Source organism: Clarias gariepinus, chromosome 23, assembly GCF_024256425.1.
Source record: "Clarias gariepinus isolate MV-2021 ecotype Netherlands chromosome 23, CGAR_prim_01v2, whole genome shotgun sequence".
Lineage (NCBI taxonomy): Eukaryota > Metazoa > Chordata > Actinopteri > Siluriformes > Clariidae > Clarias > Clarias gariepinus.
In genome coordinates, this window is record NC_071122.1 from 16,456,848 (window position 1) to 16,476,621 (window position 19,774).

Sequence of the window (19,774 nt, forward strand, 5' to 3'; positions counted from 1 at the left end):
TTGCATTGAATCAGAGGGTGTTTATTTAAGAATATTTACAAGTTCCACTTGATGAAAGGCTCATTTATTTCACATTTGACAGGGTCAATCTGACTTTTACAATATACAGTCATTTCACTCTAACCTCATGTCGAACTAAATGTAGTAGCTAACCCCTTAATTGAGGATTTTGTTAAACAATGTTTCATGTCATGCTTTTCAGGATTTTTGTAGATGCAGTGAGCGGATGTCAGGTTAACAAGAAAAAATTATGGCAATAATAAATAAATAAACCACATGACGCTTACTGCACATTTAATTTAAGAAATTTTCGCAAGAGATTTGAAAAGATTATTTATTTATTTTTAAGTACCTTAAGCACTTGGTCCCTTGTGTCTCATTAATCATGTAGCTATAAATTAAAAGAATGTTATTTACAACAGGAAGAATATTTTTTGCAGCATTTACTAATGATACATTATTTAGAAAGTGGAATACCAGAATAAACAAAACACTTTTTAAAAGAGTGGTGAGCAGTGTTACGAACACATATCTGTGTTTGTTGAAATCCTATAGTGCTTTTGCAATGCATCTATTTATTTGTGGCTAATACTATTTGAATATTTTAAGTGCAAGTCAAGTTTAAAAAAATATATGAAAAATGTGTGTTTGAATTCATATGATCAAACAGAGTGGTTGTGATAAACATGACACAGAAGAATAATGTACAATTTTTCGATTTAATCACTTAAATTAAATTTATATTTATTTTTCAAACTCAGAAAGATATATTAAGCTTTGTTTAATTGTAAATTGTACCACTGTACCACTGTATAAGTGTATCTGTAGCCCATATCCTTACCAAATGTAAAAAAAAAAGGGCAAACTAAAACTAAAACTTGACAACATGACACAATGAAAAACATTTGCTTTTTGATGTTTCAAATGACATGGCTGAAGGTATTAAGTACTATATTTATGATCTGGATGGTTCAGATAAGACTCACACACTTCGAGAATACAAATTATGCTCTATTCTAGTATATAGTATATACAGTAGTAACACTATACAGGGAATAGTGCTGATCCATATATTGGTTGGTAACAAAAAAGAGGATTTTGCGGTAAATCTTTTTTAGGCTGTGCATGTACAAGTGTAAACAGCACATACAGCGTGATTCACTCAAAAGAGGCCCAGAATATTGTGTAATAACTCTTGCTAGGATAAAGCAATCTGAACGAAATAATGCACAATGTGCTCCTCTGTATATGGAGCTGCGACCACGCCAGGACGTTCCTGAGCTGAACCGAAAAGGTAGCGGAGCACTCCGTAGAAATGTGTCAGAAAACAGAGATCACTTCCAGCATTGCATGTAGTATAATTGATTACACAAACATCAAGGTTCGGTATGTAGCCTTTTTTGTTGTTGTTTGGGTGGTTGAGAGTGCTTAATTATAGCGAGAGTTATTACAGAATATTCTACCCCTCTTTTAAGTGAATCACCCTGGCCATAAAAAGAAAAATACTGCCATAAATATTACCACACATAGGTAATTAGCCAGAGTGCACTTTAACACACTGTATAAAAATCCGCCTCCATGGACTTTTTACTTGATTTCTGGCAAACAATTAATTTCTGGTTATTGATTATTCTTTTACATAACACTTGATAAAGAAAAAAACGATAATAATGACTTTGATAACTAAATAACCCAGGTTAAGATAACCTCACAAGCTATACCGCCTTTATTATCAGGTATTATTTTGTTTAACCATTGTGTCTATGGCAACCATTATCCTAAAATAGTCACACAAGCATATTACATTCACACACTTGGGTGTACATTGTAACAATGAGGGGATGCTGTTGATAGTAAACACTGTATATAATCTGTGAGCAAAATAAAATGTAAACAAATCCTACATTAAATACAGCCTGTTGTCAGATGCTGTCAAACAATGCCAACAACTTATAAAAAGAGCTTTGTTTCTACATGGTGATTAAGATAATGAGTCTGAATACAAAGATGAGCATAACCTGACATTGAAACTCATTTATCAAGTTGAATATGAATGGATTTATTTGTGAATTTTTTATAGGAGCATTTATACAATACATTTGGCATTCATTAAGACCTTTACTTTCCACAAGAAAATCTGTATCCTACTCATGCTCCTCAGTGTTTGAAATCTCAGCTTATTGGTTTTAAAGCATATACACTGATCAGCCATAACTATAAAACCATTATTATTTAAACCATCTAAATTTTAGGTTCCTCTTGTTCCACCAGGGCACATGACCTCCACAGGACCTCTGGGCATATGATATGGTGGATCCTTTGGGTGCTGTTTGTTTCAATTTACCAGCCCTGAACTCTTTACCTGCTAAGCCTCTGATGCACTTGTGTGCTCTCATACCTTCCTATCATGGACCGCATTTCTATGGGATTGGACTAGACAAGCTAGCCTTTGTTGCCCATGATCCTCTCACCGGATTACAAGCCAATCATTTATAATCAACGTTATTCAATTCACCAGGCAGTGCTGTTATGGCTGATCAATGTACATGCATTACAAACATATGTTATAAATTTTGTAAAACCCAAATTCTTACTACTAAAGGCATAAAAAAATAATACTGGATATGAAAAAAAATAATTACAAATCAGTATAAATCCTTAAATTTAGATAAATAAAACCAGTCAAGGATGCTGCAGTAATGAAAAGAGGATGGACTGCAAGATACTGTACATTTTACAGCACCTCCTTTTAATGCTTTGCAATACTCTTAGGTACTAAGGGGCCTGATGTGTGATCGGGTATGCCTCAAGCAAGTGTTGTATAATCCCTAGTTCGCCATTTTCTGTCTTCTTACGAAACTCATTTAGTCTGGTTTGACATATGAAAATATTTACACACAACTTTACTGAAAAACTGACAAATGAAGCCCACTGTATGTACATCAAAAGATATATTGATCTTGACCTGTTAAAATCTGCGCCTTTTATCACTTATTTATAATGATGACTAAAACTGAAAACACAGTACCAGATGTAATGTCACTGACCAATTCCAAGAAATCAAGTAATCTATTTTTTTTCCCCACAATGCAAGGTTTCAAACGCAAGTTTTTAAAACTGTTTTTTAAAAATCATTTGTTTGTACAAAAGAGTAAAACAAAAACTGCTTGTCATATTTATTACTAAAACCTCAGGCACTAACCCTCCCCCAACCTCCCCAACCTCCCGCATCGGAGACCTCACTGCCTATACTTCCACACCACCTGGGGAGTAACCAGTCAATATTTGTTTACTATTATTGAGAAAGGACTTTTGTACTGGCCAATCATAGCACTGATAATCCAGTCATATTGAGAACCACAGCAAGCCAGAGCAAAAATAATGTGCTGAAGGATCTTGGGATTCCCACACTGTTTTTCTGAACCATCATTCCAGTTCCTGTAAAAAAACAAATATTAAGTCTTTTTTTTTATTCTCAGTTAAAATTTTAAGGTTGAAGACTACTGAGCATGTAAATTCTATTATTCTGATAACAACAGGCAACCTACCTGAATCTCGAGACACAATGATCTCGTGAGCTGCCCCGTCACCTCCCTCTCCCCAAGATCGGATTTCCAGGACCACATAGCCATTATCTTTGGGTAATGGAAGAGTAATTGATGTCTTGCCTTTGTCTAACACCTTTAGAGCTGATTGACCCTCATGTTTGTATAGAACCTATAAAAACAAGGGGAATATAAATAGGTAGATTAATTGACATCTATTTAGCCATTTCTTGACCTGTCTGACTCATCCATGTGCTGGGGTTTCTGGTTGAAGATCTCGTAGCATGGAGGCCCCGTGCGGTCTGCTTGGGATACATGTGACGACCAAGGATGGTTCCACTTTACCATGAAGATGGTCCTGCCCTCAGCTAATGCAAACAGTAGTTCTCTCAAGACTTGTAACTGCAGTCACTCAATAGTTCAGGACTGGAAATTCCTGCAGATTTGTACCTTAGCCTTCAATAACTGGACTATATTTACTTAAACACTTCTCACCTCTCCACCTCGCCTACTGTAACACGCAGTATGACTGCAAAACAATTCCTGCTACCTGAAATGAGGATGGGTTCCCTGTTGAGTTTGGTTCCTGTTAAGGTTTCTTCCTATTGCCATCTCAAGGAGTTTTTGCATGCCACCATTGCCCTTGGCTTGCTCATCAGGGACAATTTCTGTAATTTTCTTTTGATTCTGAAAAGCTGCTTTGTGACAATGACCACCAGTGTTGGGGGACGTTACGTTTTAAAGTAACTAATTACATTACAAAATTACTGTCATTAAAAAGTAATCTGTTACAATAAGTGTTACTTTCTGATAAAAGTAACTAGTTAGAGTACTTTTCCATTCCAAAAAATTTAAACTCCTTTTTGATTCCTCATGCATGTTGTTTTAGTCAAGACCTTTATAATTATTCTGCCATCATCGCTCAGCAAAGTTTGGCCAATAATCTGTTAACTACTAATATCCCTATTTCACCAAGTCCGGTTCATCATGATTTACCGTAAGATTTGGTGCTGTGATTAGGTTTCCATCTTTCCGCGCATCGGTTCATAAGCCGCATAGGTGAGATAGGGGTATAACAGCAGGAATAACAGAGGGAGGCCGGTTATCAGGGGCAGGGCTTGTAGGAAGACCTTCACACTCACACAATAACGGATTGGGAATGACTGCTGTCTGGCTCATGGATTGCATAAATTGTTTGAATAGCAGATTACATTTTTGAAAAAGTAACTAAATAACTGAGTACTTAAATGGTGGACATAACGCGTTAGGTTACTCGTTACATTAAAAAAGTAATCCAAGTACTCTAACGTGTTACTATGTAAGGCGTTACACCCAACACTGATAACCACTGTTAAAAGTGCTATATAAATAAAATTAAATTGAATATCCTTTTTAATCAGTGGTTTTAATGCAATTGCTAAACAAAACATGTTCTTAGGATACACAAATCTGAAGTTTTTGTGCATCCTACAGTAGGTGAAATATTTAAAATAACTATCAGCCTAAGTGATAAAGTATAATTTAAATTTTTAAGGCAAGAAAGAAACCCATTCGATAATAGCACTGAATCTGCTCTTCTACAATCTGATCATATTTAGTATCCTAGGTTTGATATTTGACTTATCTTTTTAAACTTTAAGCTATTTTTATATGTTCCGTTCTGCTGTTTTTCATGATCTATTCCACATTTTAGAGACAACCTGCACTTATCTAATTAATCCACATTTTCCCACCTATAATTATATAATTACAGCTAGTTTTAAACTAATTTAGATTAATTGAGTTTAGTATAAAAGCAATTTTTCAGCTATTTATTTTAATTTACCAAAGACATTTTAATGGCATTGATTAACAATACTGTATTAAGGTCTAATTGTTTCTATTCAAAATCATATCTGTGAAACCAGTTTACAAAGTACTATACATACCACTGTGTGCTACTTACTTTGTAGCCCTGCACTGCAGACTCATTCTCCATAGATTTAACATGATCCCATCTCACTGTTACCCATGCACCTTCCGTCTTCCATGAAACATTCCCTGGTGGACGATTAGGGGCTAAAAATAAAAAGACTTTTAAAGGAAAGCTAATTCAAGGTGTTAGATTTTAAAAGATTTATCATTGGATCCAGGCCCCCTTAAGTAATTCTAAAGACTCTTACGGGGTTTCTTGGTGATTACAGTGGTGCGTGGAGAGGCCGGCCCAGTGCCAGCACTGTTGTAGGCAAGAACAGTGACATGATAAAGTGTGTTGGGTCTTAATCCAGTCACCCGGGCTGTATTCTCCAGCCCTGCTGTTCGCACACGGTCTGCTGCAGCTTCCCTCTCATGCTGCCGCCAGTACCGGATCTACAAACAGATAAAAGATCGGTTAGGTCTGACTCAACAAGTCTGACTCAACATAGGTAGGTGGATGTAGATTTCAGCTTTTACACTGAAACAGAATTGTTTATGCTGTTTTAATGTAATCAAAAGGAGCTAATGTTCTTTAATCTCTTCACTTCCCTCCTATGCGTTACTTCTTTCTTGCTTTCTTTCTTCTAAATTGACCATATTATACATGAGCCATTGAGCTAGCCTTAATTCAAGACATAAGTCAAATAGGTGCTTTTACTTCTTAATTTCCAAATCAACACTGTAATCCTGTTTTATATCATATGATGTAACCTGGTTTCCCCATTATTTATAGAGTTATCTGATAATGATACAGTTTATTAGACAGTGATGATTGAATATGAAGTATAAGGAAGTAAACCTCATAGCCACGCAGTACTCCATTGCTGCTTAAATGCTGGATGGGTTCCCAAGAGACTTGGATCTCAAAGGCGGTTAACGCTGAGGCATTGATCTTGCGAGGAGACACTATGGGCTCTAAAGGAAACAAAACTCTTTAGTTTAATGACCTTGAATTACTTTGGTAAGACACTTTTCGGTATTAAGTATTAAGTCCTCCTTAGTTAATCAGTGTTAAATATAATGAGAAGTAGAATAGCTATAAACAATGACTCAGGGCAGTACAATTGTAAAAACTGAATTTCTTTTACAGCCACATTCATGTTTTAAGTACACATGCCTTACCCTCTTCAGCCGAGTGCACTATGGCTATTTGACTGAAAGGGCCTTCGCCCTTTCTATTGTAGGCTTTGATTTTAACTTCAAAGGGGCAGTATGGCGTGAGACTCTGGTTACTGTAGACATAACGTGAAGACTCCACATTAGGAACACGAACCACCATCCATGTTATTGCCTCCAAGTTCTTAAATGCCAAGATGTAGCCAAAGCCATCACCATTCTGATATTCCCTGGCCATAGGCTAGGTCATATTGAGAAAAGAAAAATATAGCAATGCAATTTATTAGGATTTTTTTTTTTTTTAAAGAAACATAATTAATACTCATAATAGAAAATATGTAAAGAAGTGTCAACTAACTGTCCATGTGATAATGAGCTCATTGTGGTTTCCTCCTCCTCCACCCAGACCACTGGGTGCAACAGTTGGTGCTGAGACACAACCACACACAGAAAACTTATTTTACCAGTCATATACTACACACTTATCATCACTTTATTTTCTATTGATTTCAGGCCATATCTTTTAATTGTGTTCAGTGTTACTTTACTTTACTTGCATAATTTATTATTAAATATCAAATTCATCTGACTATTTTACATTTAAACAATATGAATAATATACACGGATATTCAGTGAAAAAGCACATATTTTGGATTTAGAGAGTTTCTCTGACCTGCCTGTTTGGTGCGAATAGTTTGTGAAGGCATGCTGGGTTCACCGCTACCCAGAATGTTGCTGGCAATGACCTGGAACTGGTAGTCCATCCAGGGTCGTAAGTCAATCACACGTGCAGATTCAGCATTGCCCTCAATATTAGTGGGTTCTACGTGGACAATTTATAATAAAAAGATACCTGATTACTGTTAGGCTAACCATCCATCCATCCATTTCGAAACCTTTGTAGTCCAACTAGGGGCTGTGGAGGCCAGTGGTGACCAATGAATTTATTCAAAACGATCGTGGTGGGAGCACCAGTTAACATTTATACACACATTTACACACCATAGGCAATTTGGGAATGCCAATTACTGTAAGTGGAGAAAACCAGACTACACAGTGTAAGCCCAGGAAGCAAGGGGAGTACATGCATATACAGAGGCAAAAAATCATGTGAATTCTGATCTCCCCATTCTCATGGTAGCATACCAGATTGGAATTTGATCTAGGACCATAAATGAAAGTGTGTCAGATCAGAACTGAAAAACATCTGATTTGCATGTTCTGACAGTCCTAAACATCAGATCTGTGTCACATCACAGTCTGGAGTCACTTCAGGCTGGTAATGTGTATGTAGCCTTTAGTGTTACTCAATCTTAAATTCAAAACCACAAACTCAGGCCAACAAGAAGTGGCTTTAAATATTCTGTTCCTGAATTTTGTGCAGGCACAATTTTAACTTACTATGCGAATGTGACCATGTTGCTTATGTGTTTAAGAGTAAAACAGTTTTTTTTTCTGCTCATGCCTAGTTAATATTTTCATGGCTCCTTTACTTGCATGGGTGGCTTAATATGTATAACATCCATCAGGGTAAGACGGGAAGCACATGGATTGATGCATCCATCATGCATAGAGCTTACTGGAAAAGCCTCTGGAGGTAGAGGTATGATCTATCTCAATGTACACAATGACCAGGTAATCACATCTATGGATTTTTTCTCTTTACAGATGGCACGGGCATATTCCAGGTTGCCAAGATTCAAATTGTGAAAGAGTGATTCTTGGAGCACAAGAAATAATTTTCTTACATGAATTGGTCACCACCTTGAGATGTGCTAAAGAAAACTTAAAGGAGTGGGTTGATTATCAATTCAAGATATTGGTCAAAAATAGTGCAACTCTGGATGCAAATAAATGTTTGTATTTAATAAGTTTTTGCATAAGGCTGTTAAAACAATGTCATGGTAAATGTGTGTCATAATTAATGCTAGAAGCTATTCAAACAAATATAGTGTGCAAAATGTTGAATGAATGTTTTCAAACCTTCATTCTCATACGAGTGCAAAAAAGAGTATGTTGACCCCAAAAATACCAATTATGTCCATACCAATACTACTATTGTGAAATGTTGCAGGTGGTCTGTCTTACCTGTCCTCATTCTTCTCCAGTCATGTGAGTGCTCAGAGCGGCCCATGATGACATATTTCCCAATAGGGCTATGGTTGTCATAGCCACGACTCCATCTTAGCTCTAGTGATGTTTCATTTACATTCTTAACCACCAAACCTCCAGGAGGGCCTGGCGGGCCTGGAGTTAGAAAACACACACATATTGCTAAAGTTGTACATACATACATTCTCTCTCTCTCTCTCTCTCTCATATATATATATATATATATATATATATATACATAAAGATACAGTATGTAGAGATAACAAATACATAATAGAAATAGTATATGGTGTACTGTTAGAGTTTCTTTTTTTCTCACATGTTCCAGCAGATATTCACAGCTTGGGTTAGATATTTCTAAGAGCTTTTCTGAGCTTTGTGGTTTACTAACAGAAGAAGACAAGCTGGTAGAGGCATTGTAATGCTTTGTGTGATGTTCTGCTGGGAAACCTTGGGTCCTGGAATTCGTGTGGACGTTACATTGACACATACCAACTGCCTATACAGTAGCTACAGATCATGTACTGTACACCCCTTTATTGCCTATTGCCTGTGGCTTATTTCAGAAGGATATTGTGTCATGCAACACTGAAAAACTAAAAGTGTTCAAGAATGGTTCAGAGAAAATGACAAAAGTTCAAGGTGTTGGTTTGGCCTTCAAAGCTGGACAAACAAGCCTGAATCATGGAGGATGACTTTGAAAATTGTTGCAAATATCTTGATATTCAATCATGGCAGTAAATGACCTATACAATATCAGGCAGTCGGATTTAATATCATATTTAATATCACTTATATTCTTTATTCTTATTCAGATACACAAACAAACACACACTTACCCCTAACGACCAGCCTGGCACTCGCCACTGCACTGTCTACAACTGTCTGTGCTGAACAGGTGTAGATACCTGCATGGCTCAGCTGGGTGTTCATAATAACCAGGTCACCGATGGTTTCTTTCTGCAGAGCATAATAAGAGAGGAAATAAAAATTTGTCTTTTCTTAAACATTTAAGAAATGTTTTGCCGCAGCTTTTTATATTTAATACTGTTTCACAGTAAGAATACTATGAAGCATATCCCATGAAAATACATTGGTACCCCAACATACGGACACCCTGCCTTTTGAATTTTCCCCTTAAAAACTAGTATTTAAAATTTATTTTTTTAGCATACATTGTTTGCACCAGGGGCATCACGGTGGTGTAGTGGTTAGCACTGTCGCCTTGCACCTCCAGGGTCCGGGTTTGATTCCCGTCTCTGTGTGCATAGAGTTTGCATGTTCTCCCCGTGCTTAGTGGGTTCCCTCCGGATACTCCGGTTTCCTCCCACAGTCATGCACAGATATGCAGGTTACTAATTAGCGTTCCAAAATTGCCCGTAGCGTGTGTGTACAAGTATATGTATAGCACCAGGAGGAATTATAAAGGTTTAATGTACATTTATTTAACATTTTACTTCATTTACATGTCTTTTATAAATGTTTTGATTGTTTTCATATGAAAAAAATATAATTATAGCATTGAAAATTGGTAATGTTGGTAGCATTTATGGGTGGATGGATCGGATTATCTGCATTTACATTATTATTAGTAGGAAAATGCGTTTCACACTACGAAATTTTGATTTAAGAACTCGCCTCCAAAAACAGATTAAATTTGTATGCTGAAGTACCACTAAACATTAAAACGCCAAATTTCAACTGTTTATCACAACCCCACTGTGACACAGTTTTGCATATTTTACAAATAATCAAAAAGCCAAAATCACATCAAGAGATAATCACAGTAACTGTCCTCAAAACGGGAGTATCTTAGCAAATTAGAATAAAAACAAACAAACATATTTTTTAGTCCATTGTGACTGGTTTTCATGATCAGGGTGAAAGTCAGCATGTTAATAAAGCAGTTACCCCATCCACACGATGGTACTGTGTATTTGGCGTCTCCAGGTCTAATGGGACCCCATTGAGGGACCATGTGAAAGTGAGGTCCATGGTGGGATCGTGGGATGCGTGACACTGTAGGGTGACGTTATCCCCCTGGTTGATGTCAGCATTCGACGGCGCCAGTGTAATTTTGGTTGCATCTGTTTGGAATAAGGAATAAAACTTTTATTTATTAACTATTTAATAGGTAAATGAGTGCTAAATTATCATAGCAAAATGTAAACTTTAGCTTTGTGATTCAGAATAGAAGTCCGCAAACGCAATAAAAAATTTTGTAAAATGTATTTGAAGGCTACTCAATATATCTTAGATTTATTTCTCAGATTAATAATATAATGTGGAACAAGACACAAGTCCCTTGTATTTGCTTAAAGATCTTGTGCAGAGATGAGGGTCTGTACTGATGTGAATAAAAAGCCAAAATATATATTTTTTGTTTGCTTTATACTTACAAAAATGACTTATTACTTTTAATAACTAATTTTAGTTTTAAATGCAATTTTCCTACCTGATTCTAATCTATTTTTTTTAAATCTGGTGGACAATGGTCAAGATTTTTGTAGATTTTGTTTATTGTAACAGTAGATTCATAATATAACATGGCATATTAAATTACTTTTAAATTTTCTCCGAGACTACACTTTTGCTCCAGGTTACTGAATGAAAAGCATTTTTTGTACAAATAATATTCACCTAAAATTATGACAGCTAGCAACCACGGAGGGCAAAGGATATCACATGCATGGTCCGAGATACGTGACATCAAATGACTAGATCTGTTCAAACTGCTGCTCATGCACTGTTAGGGGGCTGCATAACACGCTCACAGGAAATCACGATCTGCATGAGCTTGCAGATGCTCATGACTGGTTAGTGCTGCTATGATTAATGTGAGTGTGCAAATGTGCCACCCCATTCCCCACTGAGAAAACAGACAATCTGCTCCTAGACTGTGAATCACTGCTACATCAAACCTGCAGTCTCTGAATAATAGGATGAACAATTTTCTGTAGCACAACTCTGGAGACCATATGTGTAAAATTGACATATGTGTACATTTTTTTTACATAACTTGTTTTGACCTGCTTGTATGACGTCACACCAAATGGGAACTTTGCCCACTAGGGGACGCAAAATCTCAGGCAAAATGTTTATAGAAAAGGAGCATTTCCTGGCAACTGGAGCCAACATGTATATTTTGATTACCTTTTTTTATTTATTTATTATTTCGTTCATCATTTTTTTAAATCATATTTTACATCAGGTTTAAGGTTTTATGTTGGAAAAGTTGTTTATTAGGCATTTAGCAAAGAACATTAAATGGGTCATGCTGAACAGATGAAGGTGGTGTACAGTACCTCTGACTGACAGATGCCCAGTGCTGTTGGCTTTGCCCAGGTAATTCTCAGCAAAGCAAGTGTACTTTCCTTCATCTGCACGGCTGATGTTATAGATCCACAGAACTCCGTCTGGCGTGACTGTAACCCTGCATGAAGATTCATCATGGTATTGCTTTTCACAATTGTTTTTCTCCTTGAATGACAGATGAGAGAATGTGTGAGATTATTTCACGCTACCTGGTGCTGTTGGTGAGGAGCTCAGTGCCACGGCTCCAGAAGAGCGTGGGTTTAGGAGCAGCACGTGGTTTACATTCCATCTTCACCTGACCTCCACGAGCAGCTGGGACCAGCTTTCTTACTGGGTTCAGCCTAAAATCTGGAGCCTGGACTGGGAACCAGGACAGATGAACAGGACAGAACAACAGAGAGAGGTGGAAAGGGAGAAAAGACAAGAGGAGAAGGAGAGGTACAGTATGCATGACACAGTATGAGAAACGGGAGGAGAAAGGTTCTAGGGAAGTTTATGATCACAAATCCATCTACGACAAGCGTAGAGGTATGGATTCGTAATAGACACAGCAAGAGGTCAGAAAGTACATGCTGATTAATGTTTATCACATTTGTTAATATTATAACCTTAAACTGTATGGGTTCAGAATTGACACGTCTATTTTTTTTTCTATTTAGGAGCTGAATGTTTTACATATGCATATAATTTACCTTAGGGCAATGCAAGCCTAAAAGAAACTTTTTTTTAATGCAAACATTATATGAAGTATAATATGTATAATACATATGTGGCCTGTGGTTATGATAAAAATCATGTATTCTGTCCAATTCTGTACTTATCATACACACAGGCCACAAACTTATGTATTATACTTTGCATATACTTATGCTTTATTATTGAATTTAATAGTTGCATAAAATGAGCTAACAAATCAAATTTCTATATAAACAAGTTAACTATGTTACCTATATTATGTTATAACTGCATATGATACTACAATCACAGATATTCTTCATTTATGTACGTAATTAAATAAGACCTTGACAAAAAGAACTGTTCATGAACTAAATACTGATTCATTAAAATCGACAATACATAATAATATACATTATTTATCAGTATCATGATTTTAGAGTTTAATACAGAGATTGGAATAATACAGAATATAATATAAAATAAGAATATTGACCCTATAACCCTATCCTTGACCTGGTAACCCATTTAAAGATCTTCTGCTCACCTTGAACTCTGAGTTCTGCATTAAAGTAGATGGTGCCATGTTTGTTCTCAGCCACACATTGGTACATCCCAGAATCTTCCAGTGCCAAGTTGCTGATTTTTAGGTGACCACCGTTCACCGCCACACGGTCCTGCACAAAAGCAGGAAATCGTCATTTGTGACGTCAAAAAGCGAAGCATTTTGGGACTTCAGGACACGGAAGCTACTGTAGTGTTATAGTGGTGGTTGATAACACTGCAGTGGTGTGTATATTATACACCTTAAAAACATGGTAAAAGTTTGCTGTATTATCAACTGCCATAATATTCTCACAACCAATGTGGAAAACGTATTGCAAATGGAACATGATTTTTTAGCTTCTCAGCTTGGAAGCAATGCAGTGGAACTGAGGTTGCCTAGGTAACAAATAGGAGGCTTTGAGATGGACACGCATCAGCTTCAGCAACATGTCCTGAAACGTGAGGTTACAGCATTGTCACAAAGCCAATATGAAAACACAGTTAACACTTATGTGGCTACCGCTAGCCGCGCATGCATGGAGTGGAGTTGCTGCTACTCATCTAAGTTTAAAAAATCTGTCTGTTTTAGGGCAAATCAGCCAAAAAAAAACACCAAAAGTGTCATCCTGACTGTGTCTCATCACTGGGCGGTTTAATCAGAGGATAAAGACAGCAGGTTCTCAAAGGGAACAACACTGCACCTGCAACCTGCTGTCTCGCTGACCAGTGATCAGGGATGGACGAAGCTGCACCACATGCTGCATTAACAGTGTTATTCGTGTTGCATCACAGTAACAAAGTACATACTGTAAAACTACTCCCGTTCTGAAAATCTTTTTCTTTATGTAAAAAAAATATTGATAAATGCAATGCTGAAGGAAATAACTGTAAAGATGGCTATACCAGTGGGCAAGGGCGGTTTTAGAGAATGGGATGCCCCAGGCAAAGACAGATGCAATGCCCTTTTTCATTTTGCTAAATGCAGTCAAAGAACTATTTGGCATATAATTAAAGTATAATTTTTAACTTTTTCAAGAGAAAAGTAGAGAAATGTATATTATGCATTTGATAAAGAATTTTCATATGCAATATTCCTTATGAATAAAAGTCAGAACAAACATTTTTAATTAATAGACAGAAAACTCTTAAAACTTAAAATACAAAAGAATATATAAATGAATATAAAAATGAAAACTGAACTGAAAATCTATTTCATTAAAAAATTCACAGTACCTGACCACTCTTTATGTTTCAATAGGTTAAGAATATTAATTTCCACATTAACAGTATCTCTCACTCAGCCTTTTTTCATCTGCGTAACATCGCAAGGTTGCCTCGTTGTCTCTCAGACGAACACTGAGGTCCTGGGCAATGCTCTTGTCACCATTCCCAGAAAGCACTTACAGTGGTTACATATTATTCAGAATTCTGCATCAAGAAATATTATGCAAATCTAATCCAATCCAGCTCCATTGGCTTCTGGAATCTTATTATGCTCATTTTAAAATGCTTATATTGACATTCAAAGCTTTGCTATACTTTTTTCCAGTGTACATAACTGAACTGATCACACCATGTGCACCTACTCGATCATTGCAATGTGCCTTGCCTCGCCTTCTATCAGTATCAAGCTTTATATGAATATGAATATTTATATGAATACGATCCCTATGATCTAAATGAAATGCTCCGACTTTATTAAAACCTACTATATAGGAGTTACAAACCGAAGGTAAATTTAATGTACAGATACAGTATATGTTTTACTGTAACTAACCTGTGTGCTGAGAGGTAGTCCATTGCGAAACCAGCGTATTAAAGGTCTTGGTTTTCCTGCTGCCACACAACTCCAGTGTAGCTGTGAGCTGATTTCCACCTCAGAATCACTCATCACCTGAAGCCACTCTGGTTGGGCTACACACACACACACACACACACACACACACACACACACACACACACAGAGATTGATATAATTGCTCATCTCTCCTGTATGAACTTCATTTCTATACAAACACTCAAACACTTATATATAATAACACATGAACTGTACTAATATTAATTCACATAAATGTCTAGCTTGATAAATAGTCTGTATTATTTACTTACTGCTAACAGCAATCTTACATACCAATACCAAAGTGTAGGATGATTTAAGGATCTACCTTGGACCAAGATGCGACCCTGGTACGTATCCCGTCCCTCTGAGCTGTAAGCCTCACATTCATACATGCCCTCATCATCAAAGCTTAGGTCAGGAATGGTCAGGATGGGGCTTTCTGCACTTGATCCAACCTTGGAGGGTAAAACTCCATCCACTTTCCTCCAGCGCAGTTTAGGTGTAGGACTTAAAGAGAGGTAGATAAATAAATAGACAAAATTATTATTATTATAATGTGCTTTAAATCTGGTTTATGAACATAATGTTTACAGGAGAGGACGTAAATCAGTCAGAGATGTACTGTATGTGAGTCAAAGCTACTTACTTGCCGTAGGCAAAACACTCCAGCTGTGTTGTGAGACCTGCCAAGGCATATGTCTCAGAGGGAAAACGCACACGGATGTTGGGAGCTGACTTCCTGGGGTTAGCTGAAAATTTCATTGAACAAATAATTGAATAAAGCTGAAGATGGCAGATCATAATGTAATAAAACACTTTAAATCATCTCTCCTCCAAATTCAGGAGCCTGAAAAGAAGAAAGCAACAGCAAAAAGTCTAAAAAAACAAAACAAAACAAAAAAAAGTTCCTCACATCATCACAGGAATAAAAAAAAAAAAAAAAAAAAAAAAAAATATATATATATATATATATATATATATATATATATATATATATATACCAATTCCGATTGCAATTATTGTAATTTTCATCTTTATTTTAATGTTTTTATTTAATTAAGAAAAAAATATAATACAATTATTTACTTTTATGTTAACATCAATGTATTATTTGGAATGCAGTTTTGGGAAAAGATTAATACATGAAAAATTACTGACAATAATTTTAACCCTAAAGAATTAATAAAATATGCACAAATTGTTATTTCTAAAAATATCATATTTTAACACCAGCTCAGTAGGTTCAAGAGTTATAAAGTACTGTTTATATGAATCTAGATAATTTTTTCCAGTCTTAAAAATATGATATTTTCAATTAATCATTCTTAGGTTTGCAAATAAATAAATCATGGAATTGCACATGAGGGAAACACAATGTGCATTAACATCAGACTAGGTGTTCACTTTCGTAAAGTCTTTAAACATGGTAGATTGTAATGTGCTTAACATTGAGTTTAGGGCCTGACATTTGGCTTATGGAGAGATTTACTGGAATGGTAACCAAATTACTTGTCCAAATAGAAACAAAAAAACATGTTCGCACCAAACTGTTCTTAATCTTTATTATTAAACTCATAATAAGCAAAAAACGGAAAAACATTTTGAATGAGCGTGATGGAAGATCACTTAAACTCTTAGTAAAATCTAATTGTTTAAAAAATAAAAACAGTAGAACAGCTATGTTTAATAGTGAAAGTAAAAGCATTCCCAGACAAAAACTGGAAGAGAACTCAAGGGACATAAACTAAACACCTGTGTAGCCTTAGGAAAACTATATATCAGTGAGGCTAGATCCTTAAAAATGGTTTCAATTTGCTAGTGAACATAAAGAATAGTGCCTACTGTACAAGCACGTGGGGTCAGTGTTATGATCTATGGTTGCTTCAGTTGTCAGGTCTAAGTTCAACAACGTTATATGGTCCAAAAAATGAGGTCAGCTGATACATGAGTATAGTGAATGACCAGGTTTTTCCATTAAAGGATTTTTTTTCTTGACTGATGGCATAGCTTTTTGGACAAACACATATTATCATAAAGAACATAAATCATCAGCCTGGTGAAATGCTAGAGAACAAAGCGTGGAAGTTGCATAGATGGCCATAGAGAGTCAAACTAGGGATTGTTAACTCAAGGGAGCGATACAGTTGTAATTAGAGTGTACAGTATAGTGAGAGTGTTTTCTCTTCCTGCAGTCCAGTAATTTGACTGAGCTTTACTGTTAATCATGTTCAAAATCCATAAGCATCTTCACAGGGTGAATCAATCTAACTCACATGCATTACATGCATTTTAATGATTAACAACATACATCTACAAACCGCATAGATTAAAGTTCTTTTAAGATAGAATGCATTCTTTATTATAGGGTTTAAATAAATATATTAAAAGAAGTTCTATGAAAAAAGCCTGATGTCAAGTGCGGAATTGATAATTAGGCATGTCCTACACACTAGCAAAGATCAATATTAAGTTACACCAACAAAAGCGCAAAAGTTTCCACATAGAATATACCATTGTTATAGATTTTACATTAGTAAAGATCTGGTGTGATGTCACATTTCCTGGCATCTGTGTCCAATAATATGTGCACTTTCTTTACCATTATTGTTTTTTTAAACATAGAAATAAGTGATGAGAGTCCATAACCCTTCTGTATTCAGTCATCAGTCTGAATAATCCAATCCATAATCAATTAATAGTGGGTTTAACCACACAGTACAATGCTTTTTGCACATGTGTGTTTCCTGAAAATCAATCTCACCACCATTCACTATTACTACACCCAGAGTACATTACACACACGTACAGCAACAAGACTAGCGGCATCTAACATAATAGATTATAATAAATTATCAAAGCAGGATGACATTCATACTCTTATTACTGGGAATGTTCAAGAGAGCAACCAATCATCAACAACAATCAATGATAGAAATGTTCATGCAGTAAAAAAAATTATCTCAGCCCAATTTATAGAATTTGGGTTTTTACCTTAACATGATTAAAATACATTTTGGTTAGAGTATAATGTAATATCATTACAGACACAGAGAAGTAGTACTAACCGTCAGGCTGCACTGTGAGCTGGATGGCTTTGCTGAATGTACTCTTAGTGGTGATGTCCATGTTAATGGTGGTGAGGCAGAAGTAGTTGCCTGTGTCATTGGTTCTGGCATTAGCTAGGTACAAGTTCCCTGTCACCTGAGACACGAACCACCGTCCCTTGTCTGGCTGGACAAAGTTCGGGAAGTCATTAAGGAGCCAGCGATAGGAGAGAGCTAGAAGGAAAGAAGACAAAATAACATTTCATTTAAGTCTCTTCACCTTGGAGAATGCCCAAAACCTTTTTTTTTTCTGCAACTTACCTGGGTAGTGAGCTGGAGGTTGGCAAGCCAGGAAAGTCCCAACTCCCTCATAAACCGTCTGAGGACTCCTGCTTTCTGAAGGGAAATCATGGAGATCTAGAACAGAGAGTAAACAAAGCTGAGACGACATCGGACTGACAACTTGTTGGATCGTAATAAAGTTTTATTAATGGTTTTGCAGAGAAAATAATAATCATTTTATTTTATATGTTTTTTAAATTTGGTTGGCTTGAACTGTGATTAAACTAAAACAAATCTGAATACGTAGTTAAGAGATGATTAGAAATTCCCTGGACATGTACTGTAGATACTGCAGGTCTAAAGGGTAGTTGGTTTAATATGATAAATTGGGTGGTTGGGTTGAGAATTGTATTGGGTTTGTAAAGAATTGTATGGTAATGAAGAATCTAAATATCATACCTCTTCCAAGGTTATAAATGTAGTAGGTAGTAAAAAGGTAGTAAAAAAATATTTAAATAGGATTAAGCTGTCATAAGGGAATTCATAACTTTATATGAGGCTAATATGCTTTAAGAAAAAAGGATTGTAAAGGTTGATCGTGTGATTAAAAAGCACTTTAATGGGGACTTAGATAGGTCTGTTGTAGAATTTTACATAGAAACATTAGAATACTGTCCGAAAAAAAAACAAATTACCCTTAAAGAGAAAAAATCTGATACAAACTCACAGCCAAATTTTAGGTTAGCTGCTCGACTAATGATGGTGCCACAGCGATTGAAGGCAAGGCACTGGTATGATCCAGCATCTTGGCCATGTTGGGGATTATTGATCACCAAGTTCCCTGCTACCAGAGTGTAGTGAGAGTCTTCTCCTATTACCACATCTGTGCCGTTAACACGCCACCTGAGAAGAACCACACACAAAAACTTAAACAAGGTTAAAGAAAATTACATTGTTGATTAGTATAGTTTTATCTTTTATTTGATACTTGATATGATGGAGCTATGTCATGAATGAAAGCTGTGTTACCTGTAGGAGGCTGCAGGACTGGCTCTTGCCTGGCAATTCAGGGTCACTTTGCCCTCAGGCAGCCCCTCTGGGTAAATCAGACTGGATGGCTGCTCTTCAAACACTGGCCCACTGTCATGACCCGAAACACACACATCCCGGCCTAATATGAGCACATAAACAAAGTACATGTTTTATTCATCTCAGCCTTAATGCATGTTTACACTTTAAACATTGAAAAGTGAAATGGTCCCTAATCTAAGCATTTTGTTACAGCTGCATTGGTCTCCAACAAGCACTTTAGACATAATTCAGCACTGGAAAAGAAATTCAG

General features: G+C 36.2%; 1 protein-coding gene across 1 annotated transcript in view; it reads right to left on the minus strand.

The window, feature by feature from the left end:
* Positions 1 to 738: 738 nt before the first annotated feature.
* cntn2 (contactin 2) overlaps positions 739 to 19,774 on the minus strand; it is a 39,560-nt gene continuing 20,524 nt past the window's right edge. Inside the window, exons 3-23 of the mRNA XM_053484335.1 lie at positions 19,462 to 19,603; positions 19,160 to 19,335; positions 18,472 to 18,567; positions 18,172 to 18,384; positions 15,753 to 15,855; positions 15,432 to 15,613; positions 15,044 to 15,180; positions 13,268 to 13,397; positions 12,255 to 12,405; positions 12,036 to 12,163; positions 10,642 to 10,817; positions 9,570 to 9,690; positions 8,707 to 8,865; positions 7,292 to 7,441; positions 6,976 to 7,046; positions 6,624 to 6,858; positions 6,301 to 6,416; positions 5,708 to 5,894; positions 5,491 to 5,603; positions 3,549 to 3,717; positions 739 to 3,438 (exon numbers count right to left, since the gene is read on the minus strand). Of these exons, the coding sequence (XP_053340310.1) occupies positions 3,326 to 3,438; positions 3,549 to 3,717; positions 5,491 to 5,603; positions 5,708 to 5,894; positions 6,301 to 6,416; positions 6,624 to 6,858; positions 6,976 to 7,046; positions 7,292 to 7,441; positions 8,707 to 8,865; positions 9,570 to 9,690; positions 10,642 to 10,817; positions 12,036 to 12,163; positions 12,255 to 12,405; positions 13,268 to 13,397; positions 15,044 to 15,180; positions 15,432 to 15,613; positions 15,753 to 15,855; positions 18,172 to 18,384; positions 18,472 to 18,567; positions 19,160 to 19,335; positions 19,462 to 19,603 (3,068 nt within the window). The 3' untranslated portion in view covers positions 739 to 3,325. The remainder of the gene's footprint in view (positions 3,439 to 3,548; positions 3,718 to 5,490; positions 5,604 to 5,707; positions 5,895 to 6,300; positions 6,417 to 6,623; positions 6,859 to 6,975; positions 7,047 to 7,291; positions 7,442 to 8,706; positions 8,866 to 9,569; positions 9,691 to 10,641; positions 10,818 to 12,035; positions 12,164 to 12,254; positions 12,406 to 13,267; positions 13,398 to 15,043; positions 15,181 to 15,431; positions 15,614 to 15,752; positions 15,856 to 18,171; positions 18,385 to 18,471; positions 18,568 to 19,159; positions 19,336 to 19,461; positions 19,604 to 19,774) is intronic.